The 18,090-nt window shown below is 38.7% G+C and overlaps 1 protein-coding gene across 6 annotated transcripts in view; it reads right to left on the reverse strand.

Moving 5' to 3' along the window:
* LOC126183431 (N-fatty-acyl-amino acid synthase/hydrolase PM20D1-like) overlaps positions 1-18,090 on the reverse strand; it is a 291,898-nt gene that overhangs the window by 15,483 nt on the left and 258,325 nt on the right. For all 6 annotated transcript variants that reach the window (XM_049925409.1, XM_049925407.1, XM_049925406.1 and 3 more), the window contains 3 exons: positions 17,701-17,896; positions 8,346-8,486; positions 1,064-1,301 (listed from right to left, as the gene is read on the reverse strand). In XM_049925409.1, coding sequence (XP_049781366.1) covers positions 1,064-1,301; positions 8,346-8,486; positions 17,701-17,896 — 575 coding nt within the window. The remainder of the gene's footprint in view (positions 1-1,063; positions 1,302-8,345; positions 8,487-17,700; positions 17,897-18,090) is intronic.

The raw sequence follows: 18,090 nt of genomic DNA on the forward strand, positions 1-18,090 counted from the left end.
CTACCCCATGGTCAACACGGTAGTGGACTATGATGAACATATCATATCTCAGAACAGCAAACAAAGACTTTAAATGACAATATGTGGCATATTTATGCTTCAAAGCATTCAAGGATTAGACTACATAAAACACATTCAAAATGGAGTGTTTCTGACTTTACTTAGTAAATTTCACCAACAGAATACAATTAGTTTCCAATGAAAGTACAAACACAACTTGCCCTATTGGTAGTTTTCAGTACCTATGAAACACTTGCCTATTCAAAGTAAAGTGTACACCTTTCCTACTAAGACAGTACATTCACATTTTGTGACAGTCATCAGCAGTGACAAACATTTGTGTTTAGAGTTCTCTCTTTTCTGAACTATAGTTAACATTTGAACACTATTGGAGTACAGAACCAGAGGCTTATGCAGTTTTGATAGAGAAAGAACTTTAGAAAATTGTTTCTAAATACATGGTTAAAATAAATGTTGAGAATAAAATAATCTGCATTTTCTGATTAATGAGGAATTTTTTTGTTATAGGAAGGAGAGGTAAAAATTAATTATATTTCAAATGACGTGAAATAGTTTAAACTGGCAGTTACTGCAAAGATATTAGTGAATTAAAAGGGTAACTATGACACTGCTATCCAAGAAATGCTTAGGGACTGGATCATTCATCTAACTGGAAAGGTAATCTTTACTAAAACTGAATATTTATTTCAGTCAAAGCTGCAAAATGCTTAAAGTGATCATGAACAGATTTAGATATTAGGGGGCCATCTTCAGAATTTTATTTCTACACCTTGACACAGTTTCTTCATACAGTGTATTTTGGTTCAGTTGTCATTGTCAAAGCTACACAAATTTGATGAGTGTGTGTGGAGTGTGTTACTAGAATAGTCGAACTGGTACCACACAGCCAGTGTATCAGATCATAAACATGGGAACAAATAATTAACTAAAAAATTAAGCCTTAATAGAAAATGGAAATCGTTGTAAAATAACTGAAACAGCAGTGATAATTTTGTATACTAATGTAACACAAAAAGCAGAAGGTATTCATGTCACTACCTACCTGGTACAACAATGGAATCATGAAAAACTTGTTTTATACTTGTAGCTACCATCTGAAAGGGAATGCAATCACGGTCAAATGGAGAGACAGGATGAGCTTCTCTTGAAGTTTTGACTCGAATGTGTACACGAGGATCATCAATTATCTCACGGTCATAAGAAATTACATCAGCCACTCTTTGAGCTGGATGTACTCGATGATTGATGACAGCTGTTGCTGATGGTGGAACAACATTTTCCTTCATATAAAACAGTTTCCATTACTATGATATTCAACACAAAAAACTCCTCTCATGGAGTGATATACAAGCACAATAAATATCAGCCATTCACATTCACTATACTGTAGAAATGTTCAATGTAACTATTCCAGCACAAGTATGACAATTCATGGAACTCATTTATCAATAACATACTCATGAAAAACAAGGCATATCATATGTGAGAAGGCTGAAATTCAGTGACATAGCAACACTATACAATGGCAATAGTCTAATTTCATCGTGAAGGGAATATCACATTTTGCATGATAAGGCATTTTAAAATTAATGTGTCTTCAATGACAGAAATTCTAGGATGGAAGCAATAAACAACAGTGTGGAACAATATAGCTGATAGATGCATAGCACATAGAAGTATGTGACAACACAGAGATTTGACTAACTTTTAAACTACCGCTTTATGTATACAGTCTGACACAAACAACCACATGACTTTCTGAGTGGTTGCTCAGGCTGACAGGAGTATGGAGAATGGAAAGGTGCATGGTTACTGGAAAAGACTGCAATATGTGAGACAGTGAGGGTGAGGGGAGTTGATAATGGCCACTTGTGTGGATAGACAGCTAGTAAGTTATCATTCCCATATAGCATGCTACACAGTGATTGGAGAACAACTGAAATATAATTTTGCTATTTTCACACCTCACCCTACCTTTTTGAGAATAGGAAATGGCTGTGCTTTGACTATGGTAGGAGGTGGTAGTTGGGGGAATTGGACACATGACCTATGCACTGTGCAAAACCTGGAGCAGAGTTAGCACAGTGATGTCATAGGATATTACAAAGGTTGGGTAATACTACTAATACATTGAGTGGTGGATAGGCCACACTTCATCATAGGGCTTCAAATCCCTGGCAAAGGATTTTGTTGAGTTTTCAGTGTGTGTATGGTACTGGATGATGAGCAGAGTTGTGTTTGGCATTGGATATGAGTTTGTTTGTATCATAAGAAGAAATTGCAAGGGCTATCAGTTCTGAATTAGCTGAGCAGGATACTCTATGCCTGTAAAGTCTCTGGTAAGGTTATGTGCTAAACCTTGCTTCTCATTAGAGAAATTCCACCCATGGCTGCCAATGGTTGCCAAGGCTGTAGGTTAGGGATTTCTTAATGTGGAACAAATAACAGCTGGCACAGAGGAGGTGGAGTTGGTGCCTGACATGGATGAGCCTGAGAGGTAGATGTCACCATCTACATAGGTAGCTTGTTGAGCTCAAAAGGGCTAGATGATGTGGATTTTAGAGCAGACTCAAGGTTCTAGAGAAAAAATCAGGGACTTTCTTTGGCACTGGTCCAGATCATAATGATGTCATCTACAAATCCAAATTAGACAAGTGGTTTTAGGTGTTGTGTGGATAGAAGTGATACTTCTAGGTGGCACATAAACAAATTAGCATGAGACAGTGCCATGTAGGTATCCTTGTCAGTTCCATGGTTTTGTTTGAAGATATCGCCTTCAAATGAAGAATAATTATGAGTCAGAATGTGGTTAGCCAAAAAGATTATGAACTAGGCGATATTAGTTGATGCTGGTAAAGGTAGTATTACACAGCAGCAAGATCCTATGTGGGCAGGGGAGGGCGGGGGAAGGGAAGGGGGAGTTAATATACAGGGATTTAGCATAAGGAACATGATGGTATAAGGCCAGCAACTGCAGGGAGTTGGAAGAGAACATGATTACTGTTGGGAAGGGAGACCGAGGAAATTTTGTTGCAAGTGCTGGTAAATGAAGTCAGAAGAGTATTGGTGAGAGCATTGTTTTTGCCAGCCAAGATGGGGCAATGAGCAGAGTGATTACTGGAGTTGGGTTTGAGGAGTTTGGAAGAAAGGAGATTAGGGTTTAACATCTCATTGGCGATCAGGTCATTACAGAAGAAGCACATGCTCAGATTTGGGGAAGTACAGGACAGGAAATTGGCCATGTTCTTTCAAAGAAATCAGGTCAGAATTTAGCTTAAATGATTTAAGGACATCACAAAAACTTAAAAGTGGAGGGCAGGATGGGTATTTGAATTGATATCCTCTTGTATACAATTCCATTATCCACCATTGTGCTATATTGGTAAGTATTGAGCTTAGGGAGCAGGTGAATGGCTCCCAGAATGAAATTTGCACTCTGCAGTGGAGTGTGTGATATTATGAAACTTTCTGGCAGATTAAAACTGTGTTCTGGACTGAGACTTGAACTCAGATCCTTTGCCTTTCATGAGTAAGTCCTCTACCAAATAGCTACCCAAACATGACTCATGGCCCATACCCGCAGCTTTGCATCCACCAGGACCTCAGCTCCTACATTCCAGACTTTACAAAGGTTCTCCTGGGAAACTTGCAAGACTAGTACTCCTGGAATAAAGAATGTTGCTGATGAATGTCTTAGCCACAGCCTGGGGTATGTTCAAGAATGAAATATTCTCTGTGTAGCAGAGTGTGCACTGATATGGAACTTCTTGGAAGATTAAAACTGTGTGCCAGACCAAGACTTGAACTCGGGACGTTTGCCTTTTGTGGGCAATTGCTCTAACGACAGAGCTACCCATGCATGACTCGTGACCCATCATCACAGCTTTACTTCCACCAGTACCTCATCTCCTGCTTTCCAAATTTCATTGCCGGCCATTGTGGCTGAGCGGTTCTAGGTGCTTCAGTCCGGAACCGTGCTGCTGCTATGGTTGCAGGTACGAATCCTGGCTTGGGCATGGATGTGTGTGATGTCCTTAGGTTAGTTAGGTTTAAGTAGTTCTAAGTCTAGGGGACTGATGATCTCAGATGTTAAGTCCCATAGTGCTCAGAGCCATTTGAACCATTTGAGCCAAATTTAATTCTGGAAACATGCCCCTAGGCTGTGGCCAAGCCGTGTCACTGCAGTATCCTTCCTTGTCGGAGTGCTGGCCTTGCGAGTATCACAGGAGAGTGTCTGTGAAGTCTGGGAGGCAGGAGATGAGGTACTGGCAGAAATAATGCTGTGAGGATAAGTCACGAGTCATGCTTGGGTAGCTCTGTTGGTAGAACACTTGCCCATGGAAGGCAAAGGTCCTGAGTTCGAGTGTAGGTCTGGTATACAGTTTTAATCTGCCAGGAAGTTTATGGTTAAATGTTGGTGTCCCAGGGGCTGATAGTGTGGATTAATGTGTCAGGTTTTCAGATGGAACTAATGTTTGAGAAGCTGCTGGAGGTCACACTGGACATCTGCAATGGAATCATAGTGTTAACGTTGGTAAACAATGGTGCTCGAAGGTTTGGACATATTGGGAATGAAGGTGAAGCCAGATTGCCAGCAAGTAACTTCAGTAAAGTTATAAGGGGATGTCTGGATAGAAGTGGCAGAATATGATTTGAGGGTAGTTGGGACTGTCTGAAACAAGGTTCTGTGTGTAAATTTTGCTGACTGTGTTCAGTATAGTGAGTGATGAATAAATGATTCCACTGATGGGAATAAGTAAAGGAAAACATGTCCTTTTCTTGTCCAGCATGGCTAAACCTTAGTTAGCTGCTCAGAATCAGTGTGGCTTATGGGAGATGAAGGAAGTTTCAGGAAGCATTTTAGCTGGAGGAGATCAGCAAGGCAGTATCTGAAGTGTCTAAAGATTTGTTGGGGTGCAGGAGGTGGCCAGAATTCACCAGTACTTTGTTGAGCAGATGTACTCACTGGCAGCAATAACACATAAATAGCCGAGACAGCTTCTAGCCATTTTTATCTCAGAGACTTGTTACAGTAAATTACTGTCTTAAAGAAAAAGGACCCAGTGAAAGAAGCAGAACTGGTTAGTTGCAGCCTGAGCTTGGATGACGTGATTATGTTGGACCATGGTGGTGAGGGTTAAGAATTGATGCGATCAGAAAAAAGGGCATGTAAATGTAACTCCATCTTCTGGCTGGAGTATTGGACTATGGCTGGTCAGTATCCAATAAAACAATACCCATCGCCATTATTTAGATTTATTTCTAGTCTACCAGTTTCGAAGATACACTATGTCATCTTCAGGCCTGCTTCAATTGAGTAACCTTCTGTGCTGCTGTATTTTGTAACACGAAGGTTACTCGATTGAAGCAGGCCTGAAGATGATGTAGTGTATCGTCGAACCTGGTACCCTAGAAATAAACCTAAATAATGGCGATTGGCATTGTTTTATTGGAAAAGGGCATGTCTCTGTATACATCTCTTGAACAACACTTCAAATGCCAGACAGGATTTCAGGAAGAGTCTGTGGTATTGGAATTTTGCTATGGCAATGGCTAGTTGTTTGAACATTGTTCATATACACTAGAGAAAGAGAGGTTGCTCAAAGGTTAGCAACATCTTCGTGCTGGTATGTGTTTCCATGCATCACACACCAGTCTGGTTTAGCTAAGCTGTGGCCTTTCCTCATTTATTTATTAACATAAATATTTGATAATCTGAAATTTAAGGAAAATGGTTTTAATGACACATGGTTTAAAGAGTTGGCAAAGAAAATCAACTTCTATGAAATATCAGTTTCAATTAATACTTTATTAGTTTAAAAATGTTAATAGTTATAAACATCTGATGTTCTGACCACACAAAACTTCAGGTATTTTAAATCATTCATGGCACTGAAAAATATAGGGGCCCATTCTGAAACCAACAAATAATTTGAACCAAATTTATTTATGAACAGGTTAAGGTAAAAATAACAGGAAATAGTAAAAACTTTGAAGGCGTTCAGAATGATTTGAGGGAACAATAACTCAGCCTATAAAGCATTTAGAACTGATTTTCAAATGTGTAACTGAAAGGTATGAGTGGTAATCACTAAGTTAGGAATGAGTGAACAAAATTTGTTGTACACAAATGAAAAGGTCAGATGAGAAAGAAAGTATAACATCACTAATTATTGGTTTAAACAGGAGAAAGGAAAAGAAGCTTATAGATTCAGCAATAATGGGTCTTTTTATTATTATCCATTGATACATTATTGTCATTACTACATCAATTGACCACAAACAAATTCACTTTTTTCTTAAAAGGTCCTTCCATTCCACCCAAATATAAGTCAAGTATGTTACCTAGTTTCTGTTATAATCCACATTTTTTACCATCTATTAACTATTGTAACCTATCATAGTCCATAATCTGCACAAAATACTTTTGTTTGTAATTAAAGACAGGTACTATCTACATTTTTCTGCTACCTATCATTTCAGAATAGAAATAATCAGTGGTAACAAACCTATTTTGTTAGAATATCATTCCATTCTATGGCTCTCCTGTCTTGTGTCATTGACAATTTAATGTTTCTTCACTTACATTAGGTACAGAATTCACTGTCATGCAAACAAAGATCAATGAGAAATCTCTCAGTAACTGCTTATCTATTTTTTTCAGTATGCTGAGAATACAAACTGATATGTATAAAGTGCTCTATAAGTGAGAACTGAAAGGATCTTCTTTGTTTTGGGGTTTGCTTTACCTGAGAACTACAGTTATTGCCATACTGTCTGTCCAATTGTTAAACACACACATATAAGTCAGTTTGGTGCATTTTAAAAAGTATTCTGTTGCAGTGCTCTTCTTCTCATAATCCCAGACTTTAGAATGCTTTGTTTCATCTGAAGAGATTACATGAGCACGTGTCCATAAGAAAAATTTTGGGGTTACACACATTATCAAATTCTCATTAATGGCTAATATTACTTAGTTCTAGAAGGTAACTACTTTCCTTAAGTTGACAGATCAGTGCAGTATGTACAGTAATAATGTTTTGTAAGATATTTTCAGACAATTAATTGCATCACTATTCAGAAAATCTTCCAGGAGATTTTTGCAGTACTTGGCTAGTGCACTATTGCTTGGTTTAGTTTGCTGTTTGTACAGGTTAGTAGCAAATGGTAAACATTATCATTTTCAGGCCACTGCACATCAAAAGCACCTATTTTCATATAACTTTTTATCATTAGCTTCTGCCTGCTTCATAGATTCACCTGGGATTTACACTGGCACATTGAAGCTTATTTCATCCATAAATCCCAGTCGCAAATCCACATATTTTTGTGTACTGTGTAGCCTGTACTTTTCAAAATAAACTAACAACTCATTCATTTTTTAAAGAAAATATGGCCTCTTCAGGCAAAGCTAGATTATTTCTCGGTGTTCCTTTGTGTCCATACATTGACACAAGATTTCACTTTTAAACCATTTTTTTCCTTTCTTTGTTCAACATTAGATATACGAAGTGCTGCACATGTTCCTTCAGTAAATTTAAGTCTCTTACCAGATATCTGAGTGCATGCTGTGAAAACAGTTGAGGGATGGACTCATGTCTCCAGGTCAGTAGACATTGGTATCAGCATCAGTAGTTTCACTTATAATTTCACTCTCTGATGTTACACTCTCCAATAGAGCTGGAGGCAAGGAAATGGCAGGTTATCTCCACGTGGTATTGGTCTAATCACATATCGAATTTTAAACTATATATAACTTCCGTTTGCATGGAATTCATCTACACTAAGTAAATGAAAATAACAGTCATCACAGAGTTCCTTATATTCTCATCAAGAAAGCATTCATCACAGTGTTCCTCATTTGCCCACTGGGAAAATTAATAGACATTGCTTTAATTGCATTTCTCCTACTAATTCAGAGTCTTGTACATGGGCAAAAAATGGGCAGTTATCTGTTCTTATGTGTACAATTAATGGAAGTGTTAATGCTTTTTCCAGTCAGGAGTTTTAAGACTGCTGTCTTGTAAGATGTTAAAATTAAACAGAAACATGTTAACTATAACTTCACACATGATACACAAAGAAAACTACACTGAATTAATAATTAGTTGGGAATTATTCTCAATCTGTCACAACGTTTTACAAATTTATTTATTTCTGTTTAAAGTTAGTATGGGAGCTTAAGCAGCACAATTTACAGATATATGCAAAAAATGATATATATGTAAATATAGAATTATAAAGGAATCTGTTTATAAATGCATGTAAGCATAAAATAAAACACATTAAAATTCACTATTCTATGAAAAATATTTAATTTTTACCTTTATTCCACCATGAAATACAGTGATGGCTGTTGTTGTGCGAACAATTGCATTTGCAATAGGTTTAAGTGCTAATTCTCGAGCCATTAGTCCCGAAAAGAGCCATAAATTACTATACAGAATTTTATAACCAAACGAAACCTGGAAGGCAAAGAAGTGTGACATTAAAAGGGACAGCTACAGGAATCTACATGCAATATCCATTACACAGTACACTGTCATATTTTTAAAAACATATTTCCAAATATTTGATAGTATCTGTCTACCCATTAAAGACAATATATTGGACATTTATAGTTTGAAATTGAATGTTAAAAATGGTTACCATACTGTAAAAATAAAATGATATTGCAGTCTGCTTACCAGGCTGATATGGATGACTACATAATCACACTTTTGATAAAGAATACCTTTAAAAACAGCCCCAGGAATATAATATATTTGGCTATTGAGTAAGTGTTATGCATGAATTAGCAAAGGAACACAACACAAACTCTGATGACAGTGAGTGACACCAAAATTAAACTGACCTAAATTATATTCAGCACTAATGACAATACAGAGGAACTGACCTAAATTATATTCAGCACTAATGACAATACAGAGGAAATGTTGAGTCTCATTGTTCCACTGTGATACTGAAAGTTTGACTGCACATAGTATGGTTGGCCATACCAAAAGATGACGACTACAACTACTATTACTACTGCCATTTCATTGTAACACCACCACACTGGCATTGTGATGGGTAAATGGTGGAAGGAGAAAATATACTTTCCATTGGGTTGATATTCATAATTCAGTAATCTACCAGTATAGATGCAAATGGCATTACCTCTTCATTCAATGTATTATGTGCCAACTTCTGCAAGTTGCACAGAATACATCTGAATTTGCATCACACTTTTGTGTAAATTCATTCATTTTAGCCAGTGGTTCAGTTTTATTTTAGATGATAGCTTGTTGATAGATTCTTAGATTTGTTGCTTTATAAAGGCCAACCTAATAATCTATAAAGGCTGTTCCAAAAAAAAGTTGCATCTGACTCAACTAATGAACTATTTATAGGGCTACAGAACAAGATAAATCCTGTTAATAATTTCTGCATGATATGTCATGACATTACACCTGCAAGGTCGACAACACATCTACATCCTTGCATCAATGATTGTTGACTTGCCAAGCAACCAATTTTCATGGAAAAGTAGATTTCCTGCTGTTCTCCTATGCAACACACACTGCAGGCCATAGCAGATGGAGTAAGCACAGTTTCAGTCCCCGCACTTGAGGTCTCCAGTAATCTCTCCAGAATCAACACCATGGTCATGGCATTTCATAAGACAGCCTCATTGTTCTGGCCATTCATCCACAAGGTTGAACCATGGACCAACTATATTGCAAGTATGGAGCAGCACTTCCTGGTCCACAGTATCTCTGCATCTCTGGTAATGAGCAGTGATGCACTTTTCTGTTGGCTTATACAGGACCAGAGATATATCATCTAGTACAACACCTTAACTCCAAGACAGAGCCCCATGTGCTCTTATACAATAGGGTCAAATCCAGTTTGCTTGAATCTTTTGACTCTCAAGTTCATATAGATGATAATGATGATGGTTTGTTGGGCACTAAGCATCAAGGTCATCAGCACTCGTACAAGTTCCCAATCTTTCCAGTTACAATCTCACCTCTGCCCAAATGATGATGAGGACAACACAAACACCCAGTCCCCGGGTGGGGAAAATCCCTAACCCGGCTGGGACTCGAACCTTGCACCCCATGATCAAGAGGTAGCAACGCTAGCCACTAGTCCACGAGCTGTGGACTCAAGTTCATATAGTTGCTCCTAGACATAAATTCTTCAGCTATCACAAGCCCAGTGGACAATCATACAGAGAATGGATTGCACAGTTACAAGGGCTACCCAGGGACTGTAAGTGCAGTAATCAGGACGGCACACAGTCATATGCAATTCATTAGTCAGAAACATTATATTAGTGCATGTTCTGCAGGATGCACTCTGGATGGACTTGTTGAAATCAAGAGATCCTTCATTAGAAACATGTCTGCCTATCATTAGGGTTTTTGAACAGTCACTGCATTCATCAGCAACTCTACAAGACTCAGCCCAAGTATTCACAACCAGGACAACCTGCAGACTCCCACTGGCAGTCAGAACTGATAGACAAATGGCACAAAAAGACAAGGCACTGAGGCACCAATCCAAACAATTGCCATTGTGTAGGCAGTGTTTTATATTGCACCCCCATCATGATCTGCTTATCTTTGCAGGTAATAATTCAGAATGATTGCTAAGAAACAATTTTTAGCATATATGTGATACTAGAAACAAAGAAAATTTAATGTTATCATGTCATAGGCTAAAATTATACTACAAAAGCAATCAGTAATTGGCTATGAAAAACTTCCACAGTTTGAACTAAGTTTTCTGAGAAGAAAACTATACACCATCCTTCTGTAAACAAGTTATTGTTCAGTCATGGTATTTTTAAATAATGAAGCTATCTTTATAGAGTAGTGTAAAAGATGTGTCCTAATGGATGTAAATTAAGAATAATTTTAGTTTTTTTTATGATTTGTATGTGTCTCAGTTATATTACTTATATTCCACATTAATTCCAACTTATTTGTATGGTTCCTGTCATTTTCCATCACACCCTACATTCCTCTACATCTATATAATGTACAGTTATATCTGTTCAACTCCATTCTAAACAAGATGATTAAGTTGTTGTAAACTGCCTTATTGTATCTACTGACTCATGTATCACAGAACAAATCATTACTTCTCAGGAACACTGAATGATTTTATCCATTATTGTTGTTTTTTCCCTTCTTTAGCTTACTGCAGTTTAAGAGTGACTTTCATCAGACATCTTTTGCTTCTATTCACAAAACATCTTCAGTACTCATTAGCATTTTTTCCCTCTCGTTTACATGTCTTAAGTCCACTATATTTCCCCTGATATTAACAGAGTTTGAACTCTCTCTCTCTCTCTCTCTCTCTCTCTCTCTCTCTCTCTCTCTCTCTCTCACTCTCTCTCTGTCTGTGTGCATGTGTGTGTGTGTGTGTGTGTGTGTGTGTGTGTGTGTGTGTGTGTGTGTGTTTTTCACTTTTTGTGATTTTTGAGCTACTACTTGACCTCTACTTCCCCATGAACTATGGACCATGTCATTGGTGGAGAGGCTTGCGTGCCTTAGCGAAACAGGTAGTCGTACCACACATGCATCCACAGTGGAAGGGGTATTTGTTGAGAGGCCAGACAAACATGTGGTTCCTGAAGAGAGGCAGCAGCCTTTTCAGTAGTTGCAGCATCAACAGTCTGGATGACTGACTGATCTGGTCTTGCAACATCAACGAAAACAGCCTTGCTATGTTGGTACCGTGAACGGCTGAAAGCAAGGGGAAATTACAGCTGTAATTCTTCTCAAGGCCATGCATCTTTATTGTATGGTTAAATGATGATTGCATCCTCTTGGGTAAAATATTCTGCAGGTGAAATAGTCTCCCATTTAGATCTCTGAGTGGGGACTACGCGGAGGATGTAGTTATCAGGAGAAATGAAACAGGCTTTCTATGGATCGGAGTGTGGAATTTCAGATCCATTAATCATGCAGGTAAAGGAAATGGATGGTTTAAAGTTAGATATAGTGGGAATTAGTGAAGTTTGGCAGCAGGAGCAACAGGACTTCTGATCAGGTGAATACACGGTTATAAATACAAAATCAAATAGGGGTAATGCAGGAGTAGGTTTAATAATTGGTAAATAAACAGGAATGTGGATAAGTTATTATGAACACCATAGTGAATGCATTATTGTAGCCAAGATAGACATAAAGCCCACACCCACAATAGCAGTACAAGTTTATATGCCAACTAGCTCCACAGATGAGGAGAAGAGTGAGGAAATGTACGATGAGGTAAAAGAAATTATTCAGATGATTAAGGAAACTGAAAATTTAATAGTCATGGGGGACTGGAATTTGATAGTAGGAAAAGTAACAGAAGGAAAAGTAGTAGGGGAATGTGAACTGGAGGAAAGGAATTAAAGAGGAAGCCGCCTGGTAGAATTTTGCACAGAGCATAATTTAATCATAGCTAATACTTGGTTTAAGAATCATGAGAGAAGGTTGTATACATGGAAGAGACTTGTAAACACTGGAAGGTTTCAGATTGATTATATAATGGTTAGACAGAGATTTAGGAAGCGGATTTTAAATTGTAAGACATTTGCAGGGGCAGTTGTGGACTTTGACCACAATTTATTGGTTATGAACTGCAGATTAAAACTGAAGAAACTGCAAAAAGGCAGGAATTTAAGGAGATGAGACCTGGATAAACTGAAAGGACTAGAGGTTGTAAGGGGTTTCAGGGGGAGCATTAGGGAATGATTGACAAGAACAGGGGAAAGGAATACAATAGAAGGACAATGGGTAGCTTTGAGAGATGAAGTAGTGAAGGCAGCAGAAGATCAAGTAGACAAAAAGATGAAAGCTAGTAGAAATCCTTGGGCAACACAAGAGATATTGAAGTTAATCAAGGAAAGGAGAAAATTCAGAAATGAAACAAATGAAGCAGGTGAAAGGGAATGCAAAATGTCTAAAAAATGAGATCACCAGCAAGTGCAAAGTGGCTAAGCAAGAATGGCTAGAGGACAAATGTAAGGATGGAGAAGCATATATCACTAGGGATAAGATGGACATTGCCTACAGGAAAATTAAAGAGACATTTGGAGAAAAGAGAACCACCTGTACGAATATCAAGAGCTCAGATGGAAAACCAGTCCTAATCAAACAAGGGAAAGCAGAAAGATGGAAGGAATATATAGAGAGGCTATACAAGGGAGATGTACTTGCGGGCAATGTTATGGAAATGGGAGAAGATGTAAAGGAAGATGAGCAGGGAGATAGGATACTGTGTTGTGGCGTAGCAAGACAGCCACACCACTCGGAGGTAGCCGAAAGGCACGCTAACTAATGCAGACGGGCGTGAAGTCTGAAACAGGATAACTATTGAATGGTAGCAAGAAAAGTACGTAGTTGCTTTATACTTAACTTTTATTCTCTGATGAATACAGCGTTCTTCTTGAGACATTTATACTATAACTCTCAAAGTAGGTAAGGCTAATGGCGCCTTGCTAGGTCGTAGTCATGTGCTTAGCTGAAGGCTATTCTAACTGTCTCTCGGCAAATGAGAGGAAGGCCTCGTACGTCTAGTCGCTAGCAATGTCGTCCGTACAACTGGGGCGAATGCTAGTCCGTCTTTCTAGACCTGCCATGTGGTGGCGCTAGGTCTGCAAGTACTGATGGCGGCGACACGCGGGTCCGACATGTACTAATGGACCGCGGCCGATTTAAGCTACCACCTAGCAAGTGTGGTGTCTGGCGGTGACACCACATACTGCATGAATAATTTGATAAAGAACTGAAAGAATTAAGTCAAAGCAAGGGCCCGGGAGTAGACAACATTCTGTTAGAGTTATTGATAGCCTTAGGAGAGCCAACCATGACAAAATTCTTCCATCTGGTGAGCAAGATGCACTAGACAGGCGAAATACCCTCAGACTTCAAGAAGAATATAATAATTCCAATTCCAAAGAAAGCAGGTGCTGACAGGTGTGAAAATTATTGAACCATCAGTTTAATAAGTCACGGCTGCAAAATATTAACACAAATCATTCACAGAAGAATGGAAAAACTGGCAGAAGCTGATCTTGGGGAAGATCAGTTTGGATTCCTGAGAAATGTAGGAACACGCGAGACAATACTGACCCTATTACTTCTCATAGAAGACAGGTTAAGGAAAGACAAACAGCATTTTTAAACTTAGAGAAAATTTTTTACAGTGTTGACTGGAATACTCTCTTTCAGCTTCTGAAGGTGGCAGGGGTAAAATACAGGGAGTGAGAGGCTATTTACAATTTGTACAGAAACCAGATGGCAGTTATAAGAGTAGATGGGCATGGAAGGGAAGCAGCGGTGGAGAAGGGAGTGAGACAGTGTTGTTGATGTCATTAAATCTATATATTGAGCAAGCAGTAAAGGAAACAAATGAAAAATTTGGAGTAGGAATTAAAATGCAGGGAGATGAAATAAAAACTTGAGGTTTGCCGATGACATTGTAATTCTGTCAGAGACAGCAAAGGACTTGGCAGAGCAGTTTAACAGAATGGACAATATCTTGAAAGGAGGATATAAGATGAACATCAACAAAGGCAAAATGAGGATAATGAAATGTAGTCTAATTAAATCACTTGATGTGGAAGGAATTAGATTAGGAAATGAGTCACTTAAAGTAGTAAATAAGTTTTGCTAACTGGGCAGCAAAATAACTGATCACAGTCAAAGTAGAGAGGATATAAAATGAAGACTGGCAAAGACAAGAAAAGCATTTCTGAAGAACAGGAGATTTATTAACCTCGAGTATAGATTTAAGTGTTAGGAAGTCGTTTCTGAAAGTACTTGTCTGGTGTGTAGCCATGTATGGAAGTGAAGAATGGATGATAAACAGTTTAGACAAGAAGAGAATATAAGCTTTTGAAATGAGGTGCTACAGAAAATATTGAAGATTAGGTGGGTAGGTCACATGCCTAATGAGAAGGTACTGAATAGAATGGTGGAGGAAAGAGATTTGTGGCACAACTTGACTAGAATAAGTGTTCAGTTGGTAGGACACACTCTGAGACATCAAGAAATCACCAATTTAGTACTGGGGGGAAGTGTGTGTGTGTGTGTGGGTGGGGGGGGGATCATAGAGGGAGACCAAGAGATGAATACAGTGAGCAGATTCAGAGGGATGTTGGATATGATGAGGCTTGCACAGGACAGAGTAGCATGGAGGGCTGCATCAAATCAGTCTTTGGACTGAAGTCAACAACAACCACAATGAGCCTCATGATTTTGCTGCATTTTTGCACTTCAATTTGTAAACTTCACAACAGCTGTCCTCATAGAAACAGTTATGCAGTTTTCCTAAAGATGGACAAATAAAATATGTGAATAAAATATATAAATAATAATAAAATATCAAAATAATAATAACTGATATTTAACAGGTTCTTTACACAATTCAAGGTATATACATCATAATAATTGCTGGAATGGGCACTGTCAGGTGCGTGATTGTACTGCAGACAAGTACAGTTTTATAATTGGCGATGGTAACAAAGCTTTCAGACAACTGAAAACATAGGCTCTTATAGGTAGAATAAGAAAGTTTTAGCCCTAGAATGGAACTCTGAGACACACCTTGTGATACTATGCTCCATTTAGAATGTTAATTAACTTGTCTTGAAATGACAGTGCTACTATGTGATCAAAAGTATCTGGACACCTGGCTGGAAATGGATTACAAGTTCGTGGCGCCCTCCATCAGTAATGCTGGAATTCAATATGGTGTTGGCCCATCCTTAGCCTTGATACAGCTTCCACTCTCACAGGCATATATTCAATCAAGTGCTGGAAGGTTTCTTGGGGAATGGCAGCCCATTCTTCGCAGAGTGCTACACTGAGGAGAGGTATTGATGTCAGTCAGTGAGGCCTGTTACAAAGTTGGCATTCCAAAACATCCCAAAGGCATTCTATGGGATTCAGGTCAGGACTCTGTGCAGGCCAGTCCATTACAGGGATGTTTTTGTCACATAGCCACTCCGCCACAGGCCGTGTATTATGAACAGGTGCTCAATCATGCTGAAACATGCAATTGCCATCACCAAATTTCTCTTCAACAATGGGAAGCAAGAAGGTGCTTAAAACATCAATGTAGGCCTGTGCTGTGATAGTGCCATGCAAAACAACAAGGGTGCAAGCCCCCTTCATGAAAAACACGACCACACCGTAACACCAACACCTCCAAATTTTGCTGTTGTGTATTACACACTGGCAGATGACGTTCACCAGGCATTCGCCATAACCACACCCTACTATCAGGTCGCCACATTGTGTACCATAATTTGTCTCTCCACACAATGTTTTTCCACTGTTCAATCATACAATGTTTACACCCCTTACACCAAGCAAAGTGTCATTTGGCATTTACCGGCACGATATGTGGCTTATGAACAGCCGCTTGACCATGAAATCCAAGTTTTCTCACCTCCTGCCTAACTGTCATAGTACTTGCAGTGGATCCTCATGCAGTTTGGAATTCCTATGTGATGGTCTGGATAGATGTCTGCCTATTACACATTATGACCCTCTTCAATTGTCGGCGGTCTCTGTCAGCCTGTACACTTTTGTGCTGAATGTGTCCCTTCATGTTTCTACTTCACTACCACATCAGAAACAGTGGACTTAGGGATGTTTAGGAGTGTGGAAATCTCGCGTACAGACGTACGACATAAGTGCCACCCAATCACCTGACCAAGTTCGAAGTCCACGAGTTCTGCGGAGTGCCCCATTCTGTTCTCTCACAATGTCTAATGACTACTGAGGTCACTGATATGGAGTACATGGCAGTAGGTAGCAGTACAATGCAAATAATATGAAAAATGTTTGTTTTTGGGGGTGTCAGGATACTTTTGATCACATAGTGTACCATTTTTCCTGCTCTGCAGTTATGACATAAGACATTGCAGATCACATAGTGTACCATTTTTCCTGCTCTGCAGTTATGACATAAGACATTGCAGAACATTAAACCCATATTTATCTAATCTGTAGATAAGCAAGACATGTTTTACTGAGTCAAAGGCTTACGTGAGACTCCAGAAGACATCTGCAAGTTTACTTCTCTGATCTAACAGTTTACTTATCTTTTCAATAAACTTTTTTTCCCTGCATCCAGAGTATTTTTTCCTTCTTGGACTACAAACTAGTTACTTAGAATAATAGCATTTCTTATAGTAAAATTTTGAATTTGGATTGCAGCTACTGTCATCAACACTTTTGACAGGATTCTAAGACTAAAAATAGGGTACTGGTGATAATTCCTCATGTCCTTCTTTGACCTTATCTTAAATGCACATTGTAATTAAAATATAGTAATGATACTTATTGAACAATCTTCTTTGGTCTTCTTATTTATAATTTTGGCCCAGCGTCAGCAGCGAGAGGCAGTGTTGTGTGTGTCAGTTGCATCTGTGTGAATGTGGGTGTGTATGTTGCCTAATTGAGACAAAGGCCTTCTGGCCAGAAGCTTACTTGTTTAGCAGTCTTTTTGTTGTGCCTGTCTGTGACTCAACATCTCTATTACATGGTGAGCAGTGATTTTTCCTTTTCATAATACTGTCAGTATTCCACCCTGGATTTTCCATGGTTTCATTTATAATTTTGGATTGAAGTCAGCTGTTTGATTCTTGTTACCAGAAAGCTTAAGAGTTACTCATAAACTCACATGTGGTGCTAGGTACTGGAATGTGGCTGCTTCAGGACCTTGGCCGAGTAGAGCTGGCTGAGGGTTTTTTTCTAGACGTGCAACAGCTGCTGCTAGAATTCCAATAGCTGATTCTGCTGGTGGAAAGCTGGAGTGCCCTGGACTTCCCCTTACACTGAGTTCAACAGTGGCAGAGCCTTTTTCTGAGACTCCAATGCTAGATAAAAACAAAAATTTTGCAGGTAAGAAATACACATGAATGACACAGTAGATTAAAAAAATACTGTAATCAGCACAGCCACATGACAAATATCTTATTATTTTTTTCTAGCATAGGTACATTTTTTCATTGTCTAATTACTGAACTACTACACTACTGGCCACCCAAAATACAACACCCTGAGAGAAGCA

This window comes from Schistocerca cancellata, chromosome 4 (assembly GCF_023864275.1).
Source record: "Schistocerca cancellata isolate TAMUIC-IGC-003103 chromosome 4, iqSchCanc2.1, whole genome shotgun sequence".
In the NCBI taxonomy this organism is placed as follows: Eukaryota; Metazoa; Arthropoda; class Insecta; order Orthoptera; family Acrididae; genus Schistocerca; species Schistocerca cancellata.